Source organism: Kockiozyma suomiensis (assembly GCF_038497685.1).
Source record: "Kockiozyma suomiensis strain NRRL Y-17356 unplaced genomic scaffold V2V93scaffold_13, whole genome shotgun sequence".
Taxonomy (NCBI): Eukaryota; Fungi; Ascomycota; class Lipomycetes; order Lipomycetales; family Lipomycetaceae; genus Kockiozyma; species Kockiozyma suomiensis.
This window is the reverse complement of record NW_027117676.1, coordinates 286,995-304,938: the sequence shown is the minus strand read 5'-3', so window position 1 is coordinate 304,938 and position 17,944 is coordinate 286,995. Positions and strand designations below refer to the sequence as shown.

At 44.9% G+C, this 17,944-nt stretch overlaps 8 protein-coding genes across 8 annotated transcripts; 5 read left to right on the top strand and 3 right to left on the bottom strand.

The window, feature by feature from the left end:
• The first annotated feature begins 77 nt into the window (after window positions 1-77).
• Window positions 78-2,623, top strand: V2V93DRAFT_374243 (heat shock protein 70 family). The gene is made up of 3 exons (XM_066911191.1): window positions 78-254; window positions 328-523; window positions 581-2,623. The coding sequence occupies exons 1-3, from the start codon at window positions 134-136 to the stop codon at window positions 2,271-2,273; spliced, it is 2,010 nt and encodes a 669-aa protein (XP_066764039.1). The 5' UTR covers window positions 78-133; the 3' UTR covers window positions 2,274-2,623.
• Window positions 2,624-2,669: 46 nt separating this feature from the next.
• Window positions 2,670-3,731, top strand: V2V93DRAFT_374242 (P-loop containing nucleoside triphosphate hydrolase protein). The gene is made up of 2 exons (XM_066911190.1): window positions 2,670-2,908; window positions 2,965-3,731. The coding sequence occupies exons 1-2, from the start codon at window positions 2,683-2,685 to the stop codon at window positions 3,660-3,662; spliced, it is 924 nt and encodes a 307-aa protein (XP_066764038.1). The 5' UTR covers window positions 2,670-2,682; the 3' UTR covers window positions 3,663-3,731.
• Window positions 3,432-6,094, bottom strand: V2V93DRAFT_374240 (uncharacterized protein). The gene is made up of 3 exons (XM_066911189.1): window positions 5,900-6,094; window positions 5,706-5,841; window positions 3,432-5,634 (listed from the first exon to the last, which is right to left on the bottom strand). Exons 1-3 carry the CDS (start codon window positions 5,988-5,990, stop codon window positions 3,717-3,719), a joined length of 2,145 nt encoding a protein of 714 aa, XP_066764037.1. The 5' UTR covers window positions 5,991-6,094; the 3' UTR covers window positions 3,432-3,716.
• A 103-nt stretch (window positions 6,095-6,197) lies between these two features.
• Window positions 6,198-7,083, top strand: V2V93DRAFT_388129 (uncharacterized protein). The gene is made up of 2 exons (XM_066912319.1): window positions 6,198-6,761; window positions 6,816-7,083. Exons 1-2 carry the CDS (start codon window positions 6,225-6,227, stop codon window positions 6,951-6,953), a joined length of 675 nt encoding a protein of 224 aa, XP_066764036.1. The 5' UTR covers window positions 6,198-6,224; the 3' UTR covers window positions 6,954-7,083.
• A 260-nt stretch (window positions 7,084-7,343) lies between these two features.
• Window positions 7,344-10,396, top strand: V2V93DRAFT_401650 (MCM2/3/5 family-domain-containing protein). Its single transcript, XM_066912592.1, has 2 exons — window positions 7,344-8,338; window positions 8,399-10,396. Exons 1-2 carry the CDS (start codon window positions 7,395-7,397, stop codon window positions 10,194-10,196), a joined length of 2,742 nt encoding a protein of 913 aa, XP_066764035.1. The 5' UTR covers window positions 7,344-7,394; the 3' UTR covers window positions 10,197-10,396.
• On the bottom strand, window positions 10,290-12,485 carry V2V93DRAFT_374235 (uncharacterized protein). Its single transcript, XM_066911188.1, has 5 exons — window positions 11,925-12,485; window positions 11,341-11,870; window positions 11,050-11,276; window positions 10,554-10,977; window positions 10,290-10,474 (listed from the first exon to the last, which is right to left on the bottom strand). The coding sequence occupies exons 1-5, from the start codon at window positions 12,250-12,252 to the stop codon at window positions 10,379-10,381; spliced, it is 1,605 nt and encodes a 534-aa protein (XP_066764034.1). The 5' UTR covers window positions 12,253-12,485; the 3' UTR covers window positions 10,290-10,378.
• Window positions 12,486-12,506: 21 nt separating this feature from the next.
• On the bottom strand, window positions 12,507-15,104 carry V2V93DRAFT_374232 (permease family-domain-containing protein). Its single transcript, XM_066911187.1, has one exon. The coding sequence runs from the start codon at window positions 14,685-14,687 to the stop codon at window positions 12,879-12,881; it is 1,809 nt and encodes a 602-aa protein (XP_066764033.1). The 5' UTR covers window positions 14,688-15,104; the 3' UTR covers window positions 12,507-12,878.
• Window positions 15,105-15,431: 327 nt separating this feature from the next.
• On the top strand, window positions 15,432-16,268 carry V2V93DRAFT_360629 (uncharacterized protein; the record flags this gene model as incomplete). Its single annotated transcript, XM_066908139.1, has 3 exons — window positions 15,432-15,685; window positions 15,746-15,990; window positions 16,126-16,268. 3 exons carry the CDS (start codon window positions 15,432-15,434, stop codon window positions 16,266-16,268), a joined length of 642 nt encoding a protein of 213 aa, XP_066764032.1.
• Window positions 16,269-17,944: the final 1,676 nt, after the last annotated feature.

Genomic DNA, 17,944 nt, shown 5'->3' with positions numbered 1-17,944 from the left:
CGGAATGCTTTCGAAGCCATGCGGCGAGGCGGTTGCGCCGATGCCACAGTGGCCTTTTCTCGCGTACTTAAGCCCCTGCCTCGCTCTCGACTCTACTGCTCTGATCCAGGTACAGACTCTATTCGCAACAACAATGGCAAGTCCTTCCGGAAATATCATCTTCTGGTCTCTCTTCGTTTGGGCTCTCGTGCTCGTCGCGGGACCCTTTATGCTCCAGGGCGTGCAGGCCGACGACACCGAGTCGTATGGAACTGGTATGAAATCTATTTGTGAAATTTATTTCATCGTCGAACGAACTTGAGGCTAACTATTTTACTCTCTCTGCAGTCATCGGTATCGATCTCGGAACCACTTACTCGTGTGTAGGCGTCATGAAGGCCGGCCACGTCGAGATCCTCGCAAACGACCAAGGTAACCGTATCACTCCTTCATACGTGGCCTTCACTCCCGAGGAGCGCCTCGTCGGTGATGCGGCCAAGAATCAGGCCGCTGCCAACCCCACCAACACTATCTTTGATATCAAGTACGTCGACTACAATATAGCAAATGTTTTGTCTACCCGCAGCTAACTTGTTCATAGGCGCCTTATTGGCCGCAACTTCAACGACAAGGATGTCCAGGCCGATCTCAAGACCTTCCCTTTCCCTGTCAAGAACAAAGACTCTAAGCCCGTTGTCCAGGTCACTGTCGGCAGTGAGGAAAAGACTTTCACCCCAGAGGAGATTTCGGGCATGATCCTTGGAAAGATGAAGGAGATCGCCGAGTCTTACCTTGGTAAGAAGGTCACCCATGCCGTTGTCACTGTCCCTGCCTACTTCAACGATGCTCAGCGCCAGGCTACCAAGGATGCCGGTACCATCTCAGGCCTCAATGTCCTTCGTATCGTCAACGAGCCTACTGCTGCAGCTATTGCCTACGGTCTTAACAAGGGTGAGGGTGAGCGACAGATCATTGTTTACGATCTCGGTGGTGGCACCTTCGATGTCTCTCTTCTGTCGATCGAGTCTGGTGTCTTTGAGGTTCTCGCCACTGCGGGAGATACCCATCTTGGTGGTGAGGACTTTGATAACCGTGTCATCAAGCACTTCACTAAGCTTTACAACAAGAAGCACAGTGTTGACATCACCAGCAACTTGAAGACTATGGGTAAGCTAAAGCGTGAGGTTGAGAAGGCCAAGCGTACTCTCTCATCGCAAATGTCGGTCCGTATTGAAATCGAGGCCTTCCATGACGGTGAGGATTTCTCTGAGACCTTGACTCGCGCCAAATTTGAAGAGATTAACTACGATCTCTTCAAGAAGACTCTCAAGCCTGTGGAGCAAGTCCTTAAGGATGCTGGTATGAAGAAGTCCGACATTGACGATATCGTTCTCGTTGGTGGATCTACTCGTATTCCCAAGGTCCAGCAGCTTCTCGAGGAGTTCTTTGACGGCAAGAAGGCATCGAAAGGTATTAACCCTGATGAGGCCGTTGCCTACGGTGCTGCCGTCCAGGGTGGTATTCTTTCGGGAGAGGAGGGTGTAGAGGATATTGTTCTCCTTGACGTCAACCCGCTTACTCTCGGAATCGAGACCACTGGAGGTGTCATGACCAAGCTTATTCCCCGCAACACTGCTATTCCTACTCGTAAGTCGCAGATCTTCTCGACTGCTGCTGATAATCAGCCCACCGTTTTGATTCAAGTCTACGAAGGTGAGCGTACTCTTTGCAAAGACAATAACCGTCTTGGCAAGTTTGAGCTCAACGGTATTCCACCTTCTCCTCGTGGGGTTCCCCAGATCGAGGTCACTTTTGAGCTTGACGCCAATGGAATCCTCAAGGTGTCGGCTACCGACAAGGGAACTGGCAAGTCAGAATCAATCACTATTACCAACGATAAGGGCCGACTTACCAAGGAGGAAATCGACCGCATGGTCGAGGAGGCTGAGATGTACGCCGAACAAGACGCTGAGCTTCGCGAGAAGATTGAGGCTCGCAATTCGCTTGAGAACTACGCCGCCTCTCTGCGTAACCAGGTCAATGACGAGTCTGAGACTGGTCTTGGATCCAAGATCGACGAGGAGGATAAGGAGACTTTGGTTGAGGCCGTCAAGGAGGTCATTGACTGGATTGAAGAAAACGCTGCTACTGCTACCAAGGATGACTTTGATGAGCAGCGTGAAAAGTTGAGCCAAGTTGCGTACCCCATCACTCAGAAGCTTTACGGCGACGGTGCTCCAGGTGGTGCGTACGATGAGGATGACTTCGAGATGCCCGACCACGACGAGCTATAAATTATCTCTCGTGCTTGCGTATCTAGAAGTTTTTGGTTTTTTGTTGATTTGTTATATTATTTCTCATTATGTGTTAAATACCTGTACCCATAGTTCACCGAAAATATTGCGTTAATGCAACTATCTCGGCGAGAAAGGAATTGGTGTGAGAAGGAATGAGTTGTTAGTATGATATTGATGATTTATGTTTTTTTTCCTCAGAGCATGAGTGTGCAAGATTATAAGACTATATGAATAGTTTCAGTGAATTGTAATATATATCTTTTTTTCATATGTCAAAAATGCTGTTTCCGAGATGGTAACCGTAGCTTATAGCGATGCCATTAAGTTGTCTGATATTAGTAATGGCTTATGAGAAACTATATTTTGTAGCATGATCAGGAATCGAGAATCAAACTTACTACTAACGATGATAACGCAGATGATCTCAATAATACGGCACCGAGCGTTCTCTACGAGTATCAGGCGATCTGCTGTCGGAGGCATTCCAATACATGATAGTAAAGGGCGCGGGACCGGTCCGACCATTCCACGCACGATGCGAGGATTGCCGCAGCGGGTGAAGTTGCGGGGAGTCGATAAAGTGATTGCTGTCTCATCTGCCAAGGGCGGAGTTGGCAAGAGTACTGTTGCAGGTATTTATTAAGCAGTTGCTTAATTGATGGTTATCTGGTTGACTGGAATTTTCTAGTTAATCTGGCGTTGGCGCTTGCAATGAAGCAAAAACGCGTTGGCATTCTCGATACCGACATTTTTGGTCCTTCAATTCCCAAACTGCTGAATCTAACCGGCGGCGAACCCAACGTGACAGAATCCAACAGATTGATTCCTTTGCAAAATTATGGCATTAAAGCTATGTCAATGGGATTTCTTATACCGGACGATGATTCTCCAATTGTGTGGCGCGGATTGATGGTAATGAAGGCGTTGCAGCAGCTTTTACATGAAGTCGAATGGGATGGATTAGATTATTTGATATTAGACATGCCACCAGGAACAGGCGATGTCCAGCTTACAATTACCCAGCAATTGGTTGTCGATGGTGCAGTAATAGTCTCGACACCTCAAGACATTGCGCTAATTGATGCGGTAAAAGGTGTCAATATGTTTAAAAAAGTAAATGTTCCTATCTACGGCATGGTTCAGAACATGAGTGTCTTTGTATGTCCAAATTGTGATCATGAATACCATATATTTGGCCAAGACGGAGTACCAAAGCAAGCGCAGAGATTAGACGTCGAGATGCTAGGTTCTGTGCCTTTACATCCTCATATTTGCGAATTGTCTGATAAGGGTACGCCAGTCGTTATTGTTGACCCTGAGAGCAAAAACGCAAAGTCTTATATTGATATCGCCGATAAAATACGGGCCAAAAGTCAGAGCTCATAGAGCATTTGTACATAGTGATTGTAAATAATGAGTGATAGTAAATAAATATCATATTTAACGGCGCTTATACTTCCTTGGATCTTTCCTGCTCATCTTCGTCTTATCTCTAGTTCCCATACCACCTTCCCAGAACCCAGTAGACTTTCTGAAGAAAGAATGCCTACAATAAGCGCACATATCAGGTTTGTAATTCTGCTCACGACTACACATTCCACAAATCATACGATTCGCATGCTCATTAACGTGATCACTATGCTCATCATGACATTTATCGCAAGGAAACACCCGATTGCAGCACGAAAACCTGAACCAGCGCGTCGATCGTCGATAATGCTGGCATGTGCCATTAAGCGGTAAAGGTGAGCCGGCCACGACTCCGAGCTGCGCATGTTTCGCCTTCGGTATTTTTCGTGAAGTGAGCGTATGCCCCGTTTCATCTGAAACGCGGCTAAATTTGACAGAAGGGATGAATATCGATAATTTCGTATGGCAGTTGCGACAATTTGTGCTCATAGTCTGTGCAATTCCTAGACCTGCAATGCCATTGCCTGATACAGGCTCGGAGCATTCGGCACAGGTAGGTCGGAATGAGCTAGGAAGGATATCTGCGGCAGTACAACCTAGCAAATCTATGTATCCCAGTCGCTCAGCTCCAGGGCCAGAGGTGTGAACAAACTCGGTAGAGAATGAAGCGACTGACAAGACACCGCTACACTTTCCACAAGTCACATATTGTCCATTGGCTTGTGGACCGTGCGGTTTGATATCGCATATCTCGGCGTCTGTTTTGCATCGTGTACATTTGACAACAAGAGAAAGTAACGTGCATTGCAGAACGGCCACGTTTATCAACTTTACTCCGGGCAGATTGATAGAGGTGGCATTAGCAGGAGGCGCCTGTTTGACAACTTCTTCTTGCAGAGGCGACTCGGCGCGCGGCATCAAATTCGCTGGATCTTCATCTGCAATGCTATTCCAAGTATCGCTGAAATCATTACCCTCATAATCAAATTCAACATCATTATCATCGTCGTCGTCGTCATAGTCATCTATGCGATCCCATTCCGGCGGATTACGATACTCTTCTTGCGCTGACTCTTCATCTTCACTCGAGTGAGTCGTTTCTTTACTAGTCTCACAACCGGTTTCGACTAGTAAACCAGCATTTTGAACAAAGAAATTGGCATGCGCAAAAAGAGAAAACTCAGTGCGATCTGCAGCATGAGCTTTAAAGCCGTTCTCAATCGAACACTTAGTCTCCGAGTCGGCGGACACATCGGTCATAACTTCGCATGGCTTTAATGGATATAGCTTTGGAACCACCATAGTGAACGTACTCAGATTTGATAATGAACTAGGAAGGGAGCTTTTTTTTAAAGGAGCGAACGGAACCGAAAATAAATCTGGATCATTGTCATCGGTACTTGTTCTCACAATCTTAGCCGACGGCAATCGCAGTAAAAATTGCTTGATTTCTCGCTCACGACGAGCTTTCGATTCTTGCAATTGTGACTCTGTGTATACAGTATCAGTTTTCTCGGGTACTGGTTCATCCGCTGAATGGCCAAAATTTGAATCAATTCCCCATTCTTCATATGCATTATATTCCTTCTCTTCTTTTTTTTTCTCAGCCCTTTTTGACGTATTCAGAATCTTATATGTCTCCCTCTTTTCCGCACTTAAAAACTCTTCCAATCTCGAATCAAGCTCTTTGATCATGTCGACCAGTGATTTAGAATACATCCCCGGTTTACTGATCTTATCGGCAAATCCGTCCTCAATATTCAACGCAAACCCACGCGGTATGTCGGCGTTTGTGACTATTATACTCGGCGAAATTTCGTCAATATCATCGGGATCATCGGCTGGAGAGGGAGGGTACGTGGGTGGTACTATTAAAGTAAAATGCAGAGCGCGTAATTCGAAAGGGAAATCAGAATCAGAGGGTCTGATACTAAGATGTATATGATTACTAAACTCAAATATGTCAGTAGTCCAGTTTTTAATAAAATGATAGCAACACGAAACAAGCATTAAATATACCCATCGAGTTCTCCGTCACGATATCTACTTAACACTTCGAGAATCTCTTTCTCGTGAGGCGTTGAGGCAGGAAGCTTATCGATTGTTGACTTCAAAAGCTGATGCTTATACGGACATTTTTTTCCACGTTTGCATCCTGGAAAAATAGATATATCAGTCGAAGTAGTAAGAATAGAGTGAATACCGTCTAATACCTTCCGGTGTATTGAAGTTATGGCAGATAGTATATCGCGTAGGCGTTAAAGTCGGTAATTTCAGCTTGCCATTATCAGAAGACATATCCATATGTCAGATATATCAGATATACTTGCTTTAGGTCAATACCAATCCAGCTGTCAAAAACAATAAAAAATTCTAGGTTCCCAGAGCTCTGTTCTGTCCGAAAACTGATGTTTGCAGTCGCTGATTCGAGAGTATGGACAAATTTTGGCGAACACGTGACATGGAATTATCATCGAAGTCTCGAGTCAGCAGATTTACAAGCCTATTCATTAGACAGCCTGATTGGTTACTCAAATAATGATGGCTTTATTAATAAGAAGAAGTCTAGTGATAAAGCGAGTGCCTTCTGCATCTTTTGATTTAGTTTTGAATGATCGGTCAATTCAACTGCTACGCCCATCAGCTCTTCTCCGCACCTTCACCAGCAGCTCGCAATCAAGAGCCATCGAGCCACCTCGATTATCCCCAGAAGAAACGATTCGTTTGCAAGAAGAATCTGAAAAACAAAAGAAAGCACAGAAAGCTAAAGATCAAGCGGCCAGAATTCTTGAGAAAGTTCCCGCGCGATTTAGACCTCATGCTCAAAAATTATTGGCCGAACCAGGATCATTCATCGTTTGCTTTCTACTTCTGCATGAGATCTCTGCGGTAGCTCCATTATTTGGATTCTTTTGGCTGTTTCAGTATTTGGATTGGGCACCGCCATTACCGGAGGATTTAATGCAGAAAGGCATAGAGTTCTTTTCAAATGCAGTCGAACCAGATAAAATCCCGGCTGGCGCTGCGGGAATCAAGTATATCACCCAAGGTGCTTCAGCGTATATTCTTGTTAAAGTGAGTACTCTAAACTGCATCAACCTACTGAAAGTGGACTAACACAAGACATAGTTACTTTTGCCGGTCCGGATCCCATTATGTCTACTAGCTACGCCATGGCTTGTTCGACGGACAATCGATCCTATTAAAGAAGTTATCAAGATTAGAAAAGCCATGAATGCAGCTAAAAAAGGGCCAAAGTTGCAGTAAATGAGATGTTTGTACATTATGAAATTTTTTTTGATATTTGTTGTAATATATGAATCTACAAGTGTATGACACTCCGTCTAAGAGTCATATAACAGTATGATATGTTGAGAATTTAAGAGTTTATAAAGACTAGAAATTTTGATTTCTATTTCATATAAAGCTCCACTCATATTCTCTTTCTGATATTGCTGCTCTATTCAACACAAGTCCCTCGTAAACCAACGTTGAAGTACAAATGCCTCAGCTGACATTAATTAATCGACGCGTCAAGACGCGTCAAGACGCGTTGAAATCAATTAAAAAGCGCCCAAAACTTAAATTTAATCAAGGGGGCTTGCTTCGCTATTACTCCCACCGCGCTTCCACTTCTCCTTTCCTGCCTTTTCTTCTCTCGCTTCAGCTCTTTTTACACTCAGACAATTCAGAAGTGACAGCAGAATTATGGCTTCAGAAGTCGATCATCTTGCGACCTTGGCTTCGGATCCTTTTGAACCAGTGACACCGATTGGTCGTCGTCGACGAACTACCACGAATCCCCCGTCATCAGTAGCTGGAGGAAATGCAGGCAGTTCACAGGGTGAGGCCGACGTGTTTGATTCTGAAAATGCCGAGATTGAGGAATTGCCGCGGCGTCGACTTGATGTTGCGATTCCTAAAGTCGTTGATAAGACTGGTGAGGAAGTTGGTGAGACGTTTAGGGAATTTCTAGAAACGTTCGTGGATCCGGCTGCGGAGTTTGTCGATGAAGTTAGCAGTGAAGCGGATTTATATTATATTAAGCTTATCCGTGAATTAAAGATTGAGGATAAGAGTACGTTGTTTGTGGATTATTTGCATGTGGCGTCTGTCCAAGATGGTGTACTGGCGCAGGCGATCACGGAGCAATATTATCGATTCCAGCCATTTCTCTTGCGAGCACTGCACAAGCTTATATTGAAATACGAGCCGAGTCTTGTATTTTCGCAGCAGGGATCAAGTAATGCGTCGAGCTCGATGCGAAGTACCTCATCAACGGCATCCAAAAACAAAGCCAACGAGAAACTTTTCCAGCTCTCGTTTTATAACTTACCACTCATTCAACGAATCAGAGATTTACGAACTGAACGAGTTGGTTGTCTAATGTCTATTTCTGGAACTGTAACAAGAACTTCAGAAGTCCGACCTGAATTGTACAAGGGCAGTTTTACTTGTGATGTGTGCCATTCGGTGGTTGATGACGTCGAGCAAATGTTCAAGTATACAGAGCCTGCGATTTGCCCAAATGAGACGTGCCAGAATCGAACGCATTGGAGTTTAAATGTTGCTAGTTCATCTTTTGCTGACTGGCAGAAAGTCCGGATTCAAGAAAACTCTTCTGAAATTCCTACCGGTTCAATGCCTCGAACGTAAGTTATCAGTTTTGGTTTTTTTTCCTTCAGGAAACAAGCTAACAGCTTTTGATACAGTATGGACGTGATTCTTCGTGGAGAGATAGTCGAAAAAGCAAAAGCAGGCGACAAAATAGTCTGCGTGGGTACCCTCATCGTTATTCCCGACGTCACTCAACTCGGTCTTCCTGGCGTAAAACCGGAAGCCACGCGTGAGGGCCGAAACGCACCTCGTAGCGCCGAAGGTCTCGGATCCGGTATTTCGGGATTAAAGACTCTTGGAGTTCGAGATTTAACTTATCGATTGGCATTTTTGGCTTGTTTTGTTAATTCTACCGATGCCAAAGATTCCGGAGTTTCCGATGTACGCGGCGATGGAGACCAAGGCGATCAGGAACAGGAAGAGTTTTTGAATTCGTTGAGTCAAGAGGAAGTCGATGAGCTCAAGGCGATGGTGCGAGCCGATCACACGTATGCGAACTTGGTAGACTCGATCGCGCCATCAATTTACGGACATGAGATTATCAAAAAAGGAATATTGTTGCAGTTGATGGGTGGTGTTCATAAAGTTACCCCTGATGGAATACATTTGCGTGGAGACATCAACATCTGTATCGTGGGCGACCCTTCGACATCGAAATCCCAGTTTTTGAAATACGTCTGCAGTATCCTTCCTCGCACAGTCTATACCTCCGGTAAAGCCTCTTCGGCAGCGGGATTAACAGCTGCGGTAGTTAAAGATGAGGAAACCGGCGATTTCACAATCGAAGCTGGAGCTCTTATGCTGGCCGATAATGGCATCTGCGCAATCGACGAATTTGATAAAATGGATATCTCGGATCAGGTAGCTATTCATGAAGCCATGGAGCAGCAAACAATCTCCATTGCTAAAGCAGGTATCCACGCCACCCTTAATGCACGCACGTCGATTCTTGCGGCAGCAAATCCCGTAGGCGGAAGATACAATCGTAAAATGTCGCTACGCGCAAATATCAACATGTCAGCTCCGATCATGTCTCGATTTGATTTATTCTTTGTCGTGCTAGACGATTGCAACGAACGCATTGATACACAACTCGCGACGCATATAATTGATGTCCATCGTCGCCGCGATGAGGCAATCAATCCTCCGTTTTCTACTGAGCAATTACAGCGCTACATCCGCTACGCGCGCACATTCAAGCCTAAAATGACGCGTGAGTCGCGCGATTTTATGATTGAGAAATATAAAGAGTTGAGATCAGACGATGCACAAGGACTGGGACGTAATTCGTATCGAATCACGGTTAGACAGTTAGAGTCGATGATTCGACTTTCGGAAGCGATTGCAAGAGCTAATTGCGTGGACGAAATTACACCTGCGTTTGTGCGTGAGGCGTATAATTTACTTCGACAATCAATCATCCACGTTGAGAAAGATGATGTCGAAGTTGACGAAGACGATGAAGAAGAGCAACAAGTTGAAGGTATCACTCCCTCACTTGAACAACTTCAACTTCAGCAACAGCAGCAACAGCAGCAACAGCAGCAACAGCAGCAGCAACCCAAAACAAAGCAGAAACTAAGCTACGAAAAATACACATCAATAGTAAACATGATTCTCCGTCGTGTAAGTTTAGCAGAATCGCAAGGTCGCGAAGGAATCTCTCTAGATGAATTAACTCAATGGTACCTTGAACAACGAGAAGAAGATCTTCATTCGGAAGAGGACTTTGAATCAGAGAGATCTGTTGTTCGAAAAGTTATTCGGAGAATGGAAAAGGAGAGTTTGTTGATGAGCTTGAGAGGCGAGGTATCAGACAAAGATGGCGAGCAGGCGCTTGAACAAGTCCTGTACGTTGTGCATCCTAATTGTGCACTTGATGATCAAGCGTAGTCTATTGATTAACTGAGTTGCCTGTGGTTGTCTTGTGTTTGTTTGTTGGTTAGTATTTATGGGTAATGGAATTTTTACTAGTTGCTTTTGCTATTGTTGTGTCATATTATATTATAGTGTGTTGTATTGTATTGTCCACGGTGTATCGATAACATTTTTACATTTATTCTTCAACTTCAAATTCACAACTCACGAAAACATCCATCCTCACCCCACTCGCCCACAATACCAGTGTCGATCCAATCAGGCCCTGTAGCAGCTGGCCCTCTCACAAACAACTATACCAAGACGTCGTTAGCACATCCACACTCCTCAAATACGTCTTAAAAGACAAGTCAAAAAGCAGAGAAAACTTACACCACCTTGCCGATTGCCACCTTTCAAGGTTTCGATATCACGAACCATAGCTTCCAAACACGGCAGCACGGGTCCAAAAAGGCGCACATTGCCTAAATCTCTGTAATCCAATAGGTGAGTCTGGCAAAGCGCACCCGCGATCTTAGGATGTGTTAATGCGTAAACCACGCGGGCGCCGAGCATGGCGCGAACGTGTATCAGGTCTCGAGAGGTTAATGAGGTTTCAGCACTTGTTGGTGCAGCAGATTTGTCGAGACTTGGAGGTTGGTTTTCATGCGTGTAGATTATACGGAGGTGAGGGTAGGATTTGATGATTGGCGTTGAGAGATTTCCTTGAGCCTGGAATCCGTATGCGCGCATGAGTTTGAAAGACGTGAAAAGTGATGATTTCAATTCACATATCTGTTTTACCGTTCTCACCGATCTATGCTCCAGTTAGCTTCATTTCACTCTCTCAATCATTCTCCTTAAAACAATGCGAAAAAGAAAGGCTTACGCAATAATAACAGTAGGATCTACTCTCTTCAGCAAATCTAAGTCATATCCACCACCACCCGAGGTGCCACAAATTGCAATATGACTTCCAGAAGCCATAGCGGTAAGTAACATAATCCGGTTATACAATTCATGCCAGGAATCTAAGGGAACGACGACGTCAGAAGCCTGTAATTTCTCATGTTGTGGGATTGCTCGCATTTGTGCGGCAACAGCTGATACAAGATGCTAATCATTTCTCATTAGTATATCTTTAACATGAAAAAAGGCAATAAGGAAAGCTAAAACGTACACGATGATGAAAAGATCGAGTCTCGATATTTCCTTGAGAGGTAGCGTAACTGACCACAAAAACTGGCATCCGCGTAAATTTCAACTTGTCACTTTCGACAATAGGCGGCACGGCAGTAGACTCTAGCATTTCAAAAAAAGTATGGACTTGCACAGTACCAAGACTTTTTTTTAGTTGCTGAGTCCACTCGGTGACATCTTTATCAGTGGAATTGGTCGAAGATAAAGTGAAATTTGCGGGCACGAGTACCACGGCCGAGACAGAGGCAGGTAGAATCAACTTTGTGAAATCAACTGTTCCGACAACATAAACGAAAATCTCTGGTTGCGTAGCTTCCAGATGTTTGGATAGATCCGACATATCTGAGAGTAATGGAAGCAATACAGTCGCGATTCCATATGTAGCGCATGCGAATGAGAGAAGGAAGTTTGCGAGCGAGTTGGGTAAGTAAAGGGCGACTTTTGACAGAGATTGAGGAGAATAGCTGGCTAGTGCGGCCGCTAATGGTGCAAGTTTCGTCTCGAGCTCATCTATTCTGTTTAATTACTTGTAACCGAATCATAATTATGAAACAAGTTACTTACCATACTGCATTATTGTCTTGCCGCTCGCATCAATCACAGTGACATCACCTTTTTTGGCTAAAGTCCACACATCTCGGACATCACCATCCCTGTACGTCTCGCCATCACGAATATCCAGTCCAGTAATCAATGGATAGGTGAAAGGAGTGACTACCGATCTGTGCACAGCCGACTCATCCGGTTGACGTACTGGTGAGATCGAGGATTGGTGGTATAATGCCACCGGATGGATATCGGGGTACTTGTGAGAGAACCAGCGAACTGCGATGAGGGCAGTAGTCAAGCCCGCTAGGCCAAGAGTTAAAGGGGGTAAATCAGAGAGAGACATAGTAGGTTGCGAAAGTGTAGATTAGATTGCGATATGAGAAAGAGAGTGTGGAGAAAGAAAGGCGGAGTAACTTTCGAGAAGGACCGACATCCAGTGTGGAATTGAGTCTGCGGCTGGTCTGCTTGAACATATATATATATCTCTACTCTTCAATTATGCCGCTCCGCTTCTACTGCAATTGATAAAACAGCCTAAATATTGGTCTCTGAAGACGAGACAGACTACGTTTGGAATGTCAACTACTAATAGAATCCAGGCATTTATAATAAATCACAGCATTTAAGCCTTCTCCGCATGCGGGGGTCTTCAAAGCCGCACTGATATTCACGTAACAGATCTAATGAGTCCTCCTCTTCACTTTCACATAAGAATATAAAGATCTCAATAGCCCAAAAAAAAAGAATCTTTTTGTCTCTTCACTGTTACGAGAAAGATATGGATTATAGCGAGAAAGAATGTCATTACTTTGCTCCAAATAGAACCAGATACCCAGTATTAAGCCCACATAAACAAAACGAAACAAAACACGAGAAACAAGAACAAATAAGTATATGCAGCGATATAAAGATCAAATAAAAACCCTCCAAGAAAAGAAAACAAAATAAAATGAAATAAAAGAAGAGGAACTAATACTTCTCGTTGTTCATAACACTCTTCTCAGTCTCCTCCGAATCCAACGTCTGATGCTGCATGACAATCATATCGGCATCGATAGACTCGGCAGGCGCCTCAGTTGCATCAATCTCAACTGCATTATGTCCTTGCTCATCCTCAGGAATGAAAAGGTTCAGAATCAGACCCACGAAAGCTGTGATTGTGAATCCAGACTCCATGAAGATGACAATTGCGTCAAGGAATCCTTGAAGACCGGTGTTGTCGCCAGAATAAGTGAAGACGTAGGAGAACCAGTCAGGAACTAAGATGGCACCGAGGCCCATGCTGAGCGAGCTGGTGAGGATAAAACGAGTGCGACGAGTGAACGGCACAGTCGAGATAATGCGCACGCCGGACACGGCAACCGAGCAAAACAGAAAAGTCTGCATACCACCGATGACAGAGTCTGGGATCGAAACAATTGCGGCAGCAAACTTGGAGAAGATACCCATGATGAGCAAGAAGAAGCAGCAAAAGTATCCGACGGTGCGGTTAGCGCACTTGGTGAGAGAAATGACACCGTTGTTTTGAGCAAAAGTAGACATGGGAGTCATAGTCATGAGACCGGCCAGGACACCGTTGAAACCATCGGCAAGAACACCACCCTGGATTCGAGACTCAAAGACGTCACCTTCGACCTCGATACGCGAGACGTCGCAGGTGGCAGTAATATCTCCGATGGCCTCCATCATAAGCACGAGGTAGACGGCTAGCATTGGCAGCACGACCGGACCATAGAGCGAAAGCTTGAAAGTGTGGACCCAGATGAAGGTGGCAGCGGGCGCAGAGGAAATCTTAGAAGAGGAAAAGTAACCGCAGGCGGCCGCGACAATGCAGCCAACGAGAAGACCGAGGATGACAGCGCAAGACTGCATGATAGGCGAACCCCACTTCTCAAAAAGGATGATGGAGGCAAATACGAGGAAGCCGAGACCAATGAACTCTGCAGATCCCCAAGGAAGCGGATGAGGAGCTTCGGTACTCGGGCACATGGAGTAGAGACCGGTTTCGGGACGCGACATGCAAGATCCGGAGCCGCCGGCCCAGGACTCGAAGCCTGAGCTGACGAGGTGGACACCGATGAGGAGGACGGTAGGGCCGGTGACGATGGGTGGGAAGAACTTTTTCAGGATCTGAGGCGGAGTGAAGGAAAGAAGGATTTCCAGCAGAGCACAGAGACAGGTCGTGCCAATGATTGCGCCGTATCCGTCGGGGCAAGGCAGTTTGTTTCCGTCGGCGTCAGTGGGGCAGTAACCGTTCGCGTACATCTTTGCAAAGGCACCGGTAGCAGCGGGGATGGTAGCGAATGAGGTGCCGACAACGGAAATCAGACCAGTTCCGAGGTAGTACTTTGTCTTGTAGATGTGGAAGCGAGTGATTTGGATGGCAGAGAGGATACCACAGCACATGAGCGAGGCCGAGACGACGTACTCTTGAATGTTGGAGTCGAAGTTTGCGCCCGCTGAGCCGGAGAGGATAATTGGGGGAGAGATGATACCCGCGAGCATAGCAAGGGCGTGCTGGAAGCCGAGGATGATTGCGAGGACAGTGGGCATGCGGTCATTGAGGCCAAAGAAAGGGCCAGGTTTGCGCTCGCGGGCGAGGAAGGGCAGACGCGGAGTGAAGAGGTAGGCGTAGTCGTAGTCACCAAGCCAGCCGTCTCTGGTAGTGAGCTTGGTTCGGATACGCTGGACGACAGAGGGCGAGGCACGGTCTGCCGAGTGGCCGAGCTCGCCAGCAGAGGAGCTATCGTCGTAGTTGAGTGCGGCAGGGGCGACCATTGTACCAGTACAGGAGGAGAGAAGGGGAGAAGGAGCAAAAAAGGATGAGATGGGAGACAAGAAATAGGACCAGAGGAGAGGAAGAGACTATATATATGCGACGAGAGTAAAGAAAAAAAAAAAGGTTAGCGGTGGGCCCCGAGAAGAGAGTCGAGTTCGGTATCCGGCGAACGGGGCCCCCCGAGCAAGGTTTTGACTCGCCAGCACGAGCCCGACAGATTACGGCCGACGGGAGATAGGGACTGCGAGATATAGAGTAAAGTATACGAGATCAATTTGAATTCTATAATGAAGTAATACATAAAAGATTACGATTAAAGGAATAACACAACTACGAATAGAAGGAAAAAAAAGATAAAAAGAAGGCCTACTCCGATGGAATTCTGTGCGGCGGTGGCGCACATAAAAGACGCCTGAGCCCGCTCGGACACCTACGAAGGACGCCACATGTACGAGGGCCTAGAGAGGAGCGGAAGAGGAGGCATGAGAAGGGTCCGAATAGGAGGATACCGAGAAGGAGAAAAGAGGATACCGAAAGATAAGAAGGAGGACGAGATAGATCAATAGCAGTAGCAGCTGCCGTCTAATCTGGTTATCTTCGATTTGCTTTTTTTGGTGCACAAAACCCTTGTAAGCATTTAAGTTGTTTTTGTTATTAGCGCTGTCTCGAGTCGGAGAGTGTCTGGTCTGAGCTTGTATATCATTACTGTATACTATATACCATCTGACGATTGAATCAATAGAATGCAATTATCTTATTCATTCTGTACAGTTGTCAGCGACTCTGTTATTGATCTTGCGGCAATCTACGCCGCCGTAGAGCGTGCAACTACTACTCCTGCCGCTGCCACAAGCTACAACGATCTCGATGATAGATATCTAGATGCCTCAGATATTTCTATTCTCTCTTCTCATTCTCATCCTATTGCTCTTCCGGCAATCCTCTATGAATGCTCTTCTAATAATTGGCTAATGCGGTACTCGCAACTTCTGTCTCTGTATGTAAGCTAGTTTGGGTACTGACGGCATCCCGCTCACTCCTCTGCTCTCTGCCACAGTCTCCTCGAACGTTTCCGCTCTCTTTCTCCTCCTCTCATTCCGATCCAGTCTCGTCGTCTTGACGAGTCTGAGTCTTCCTATGCTTCGCGGAAGCAAGCTCTAGCAGTCTCTCTCGCTGATTCGCTCTCTACCACCATTCAACCGGCCTCAGGCTCGACAGTTACTTCTCGTACCGGTGGCGCGTGGCTGCCCGATGATCTTTTGCGGCATATCAGCAGTACACCGTCGCTCATCTCTTCTCAGAGTCAGTCTATTTTCCCCTTTTTATTCTTTGATTTTTTTTACATATGAGATTCACCCAATTCAGTCGTCTTTGTCTATGGTCGCATAGACTCTTAGTTTTTAGAACTTTGCATTGCTGACATTGAACCAATCGTAGATTCTCAAGCACTGAAACACTCTTTCAGTTCTATTGCTGATCTAGCTTCCTATTTTTCCCAGCCTGATTTATCGCTGCAACCAGGTCTAGGCCTATATCAAGATGTGGTGGATTTCTGGGCGGCTGACTATGCCATTGAATAATTCTGCTCTATCATTGCTATTTTCCCTATATATTACTATTCCTATATATTATTATTCATATATATATTATTAACTGCTAATCTCTTTTTGTTTTACAATAATTTCTGACAGATATGAAATAGAATAAGCAATAGAGAATCTACATGTATTGCGCGGCGGCCCGACGCGGCCGTCGCCCTCGGACATCGCCGACACTTTCTCTCTTCGTCTACATAATCATTATCTTCATTATCATATCTTCACTATCGTCTGTCTGAGTCAATAGGAAAGATAAGGCTGTCTCTGAGTCTAGTTATTGGTTATTTTGGTATATCTGCTGCAAATACTGGTATACTACTTTATATCGTATTCTATTTACATTCGCTTCTACTTTTTACTCTCTGAGCGCACGCTAAATTGCAAAAAGAAACGCAAAATGCGCCACTGAAATCATTATGCATCAATTTGACATTGAGAAAGATAAGCAAAAGAAGCAAACTTTTGATTCTACGATGGCGGGTCTGTGTTTCTTGCTAGGAAGATGTGGACCCTACAATTTGGTGTCTAGAATAAAGTTCTATCCGAGTGCCAGCCATCAAACAAATTAAGTCTGCCCCGGAAAAAAGCGAAAGTCTTGGAATGGTCCGTGCTGAAAAATAGTATATTTACTTTTCGCCTTTTTTGTAATCTCTCTGCTGGTGCTTCGCTTTTGTGCGTTTTGGGAATTTTTACTCTATTTTTTTTTTCTTTTTTTTTTCCTTTTCTTTACTTCATATTGCCAGTTTTTAGAGTAATGGTTTGTAAGGATCTGAAAGTAGGGTGGCTGATTACTGCTTCGTTCTGTACCTGAGCAATTTCTCGTTGCTTTTTTGTCTACTTTAGTCAATCTACTCTTGATCTTTCCTCGAATCGGTTTTCCTTTTCCAAAGCTAATGCAATTTGAAATTTATGCCTCATTTAGATACAGAATCTCTTCTGGTCTGCTCAATATATATTGATTATAAAGCATGTACTATCTCATAGTCTGATTCTCAGACTAGTCCGCCGTTGCAGGGCTGTCTTTGCGTCATCTTGTTTCCTTGTCATTTCCCCTCTCTTTGCTATTCACAGATTGCCTTTTGAGATCGAGTAGTTTTTGATGATGTAGATCTCACTGCTTTTCGCTAGACTTTAGCTTTCTCCCCGCTTGGCAAGTTTTTATGTTGGAATAGTTCTTTATTTGGCGAATTCCTGTTTGTACCTTTTCGCACTCAGGCACATACCGCACTCATAAAGGAGTACAATTCATTTTAACTATATTGAGATATCACCATCTTCGCTGTCAAATGGTCTTTCATCTGAAAATCGCGATTCATCTCTTGGCTGTCAGTGATGGGTATCTCCGCGACGCTGTATTTCTTCACTCACTCTTAAAGAAATCAAGCATCTGTACAAAATATATATATATATATATCTGTCTTTCTGTTTTCAATTATCTTGCAAGTTTGCCTTTCAGTTAGTTCCCAATGAAGCAGATATATTCAAAATAGCCTGTACTTGTGCTCTTGTCTTAATTCTTTCCACTTCCTTATATTGTATTTTGCAAACCAAGCCGATATATATTGCTATAATATAATAACTTGTTTGAATTAGATTCAAATTATTCTTCAATTGGAAGTTGTAGTGTGCCGGCAGCTTCAGATTGTCAGAATTAGATC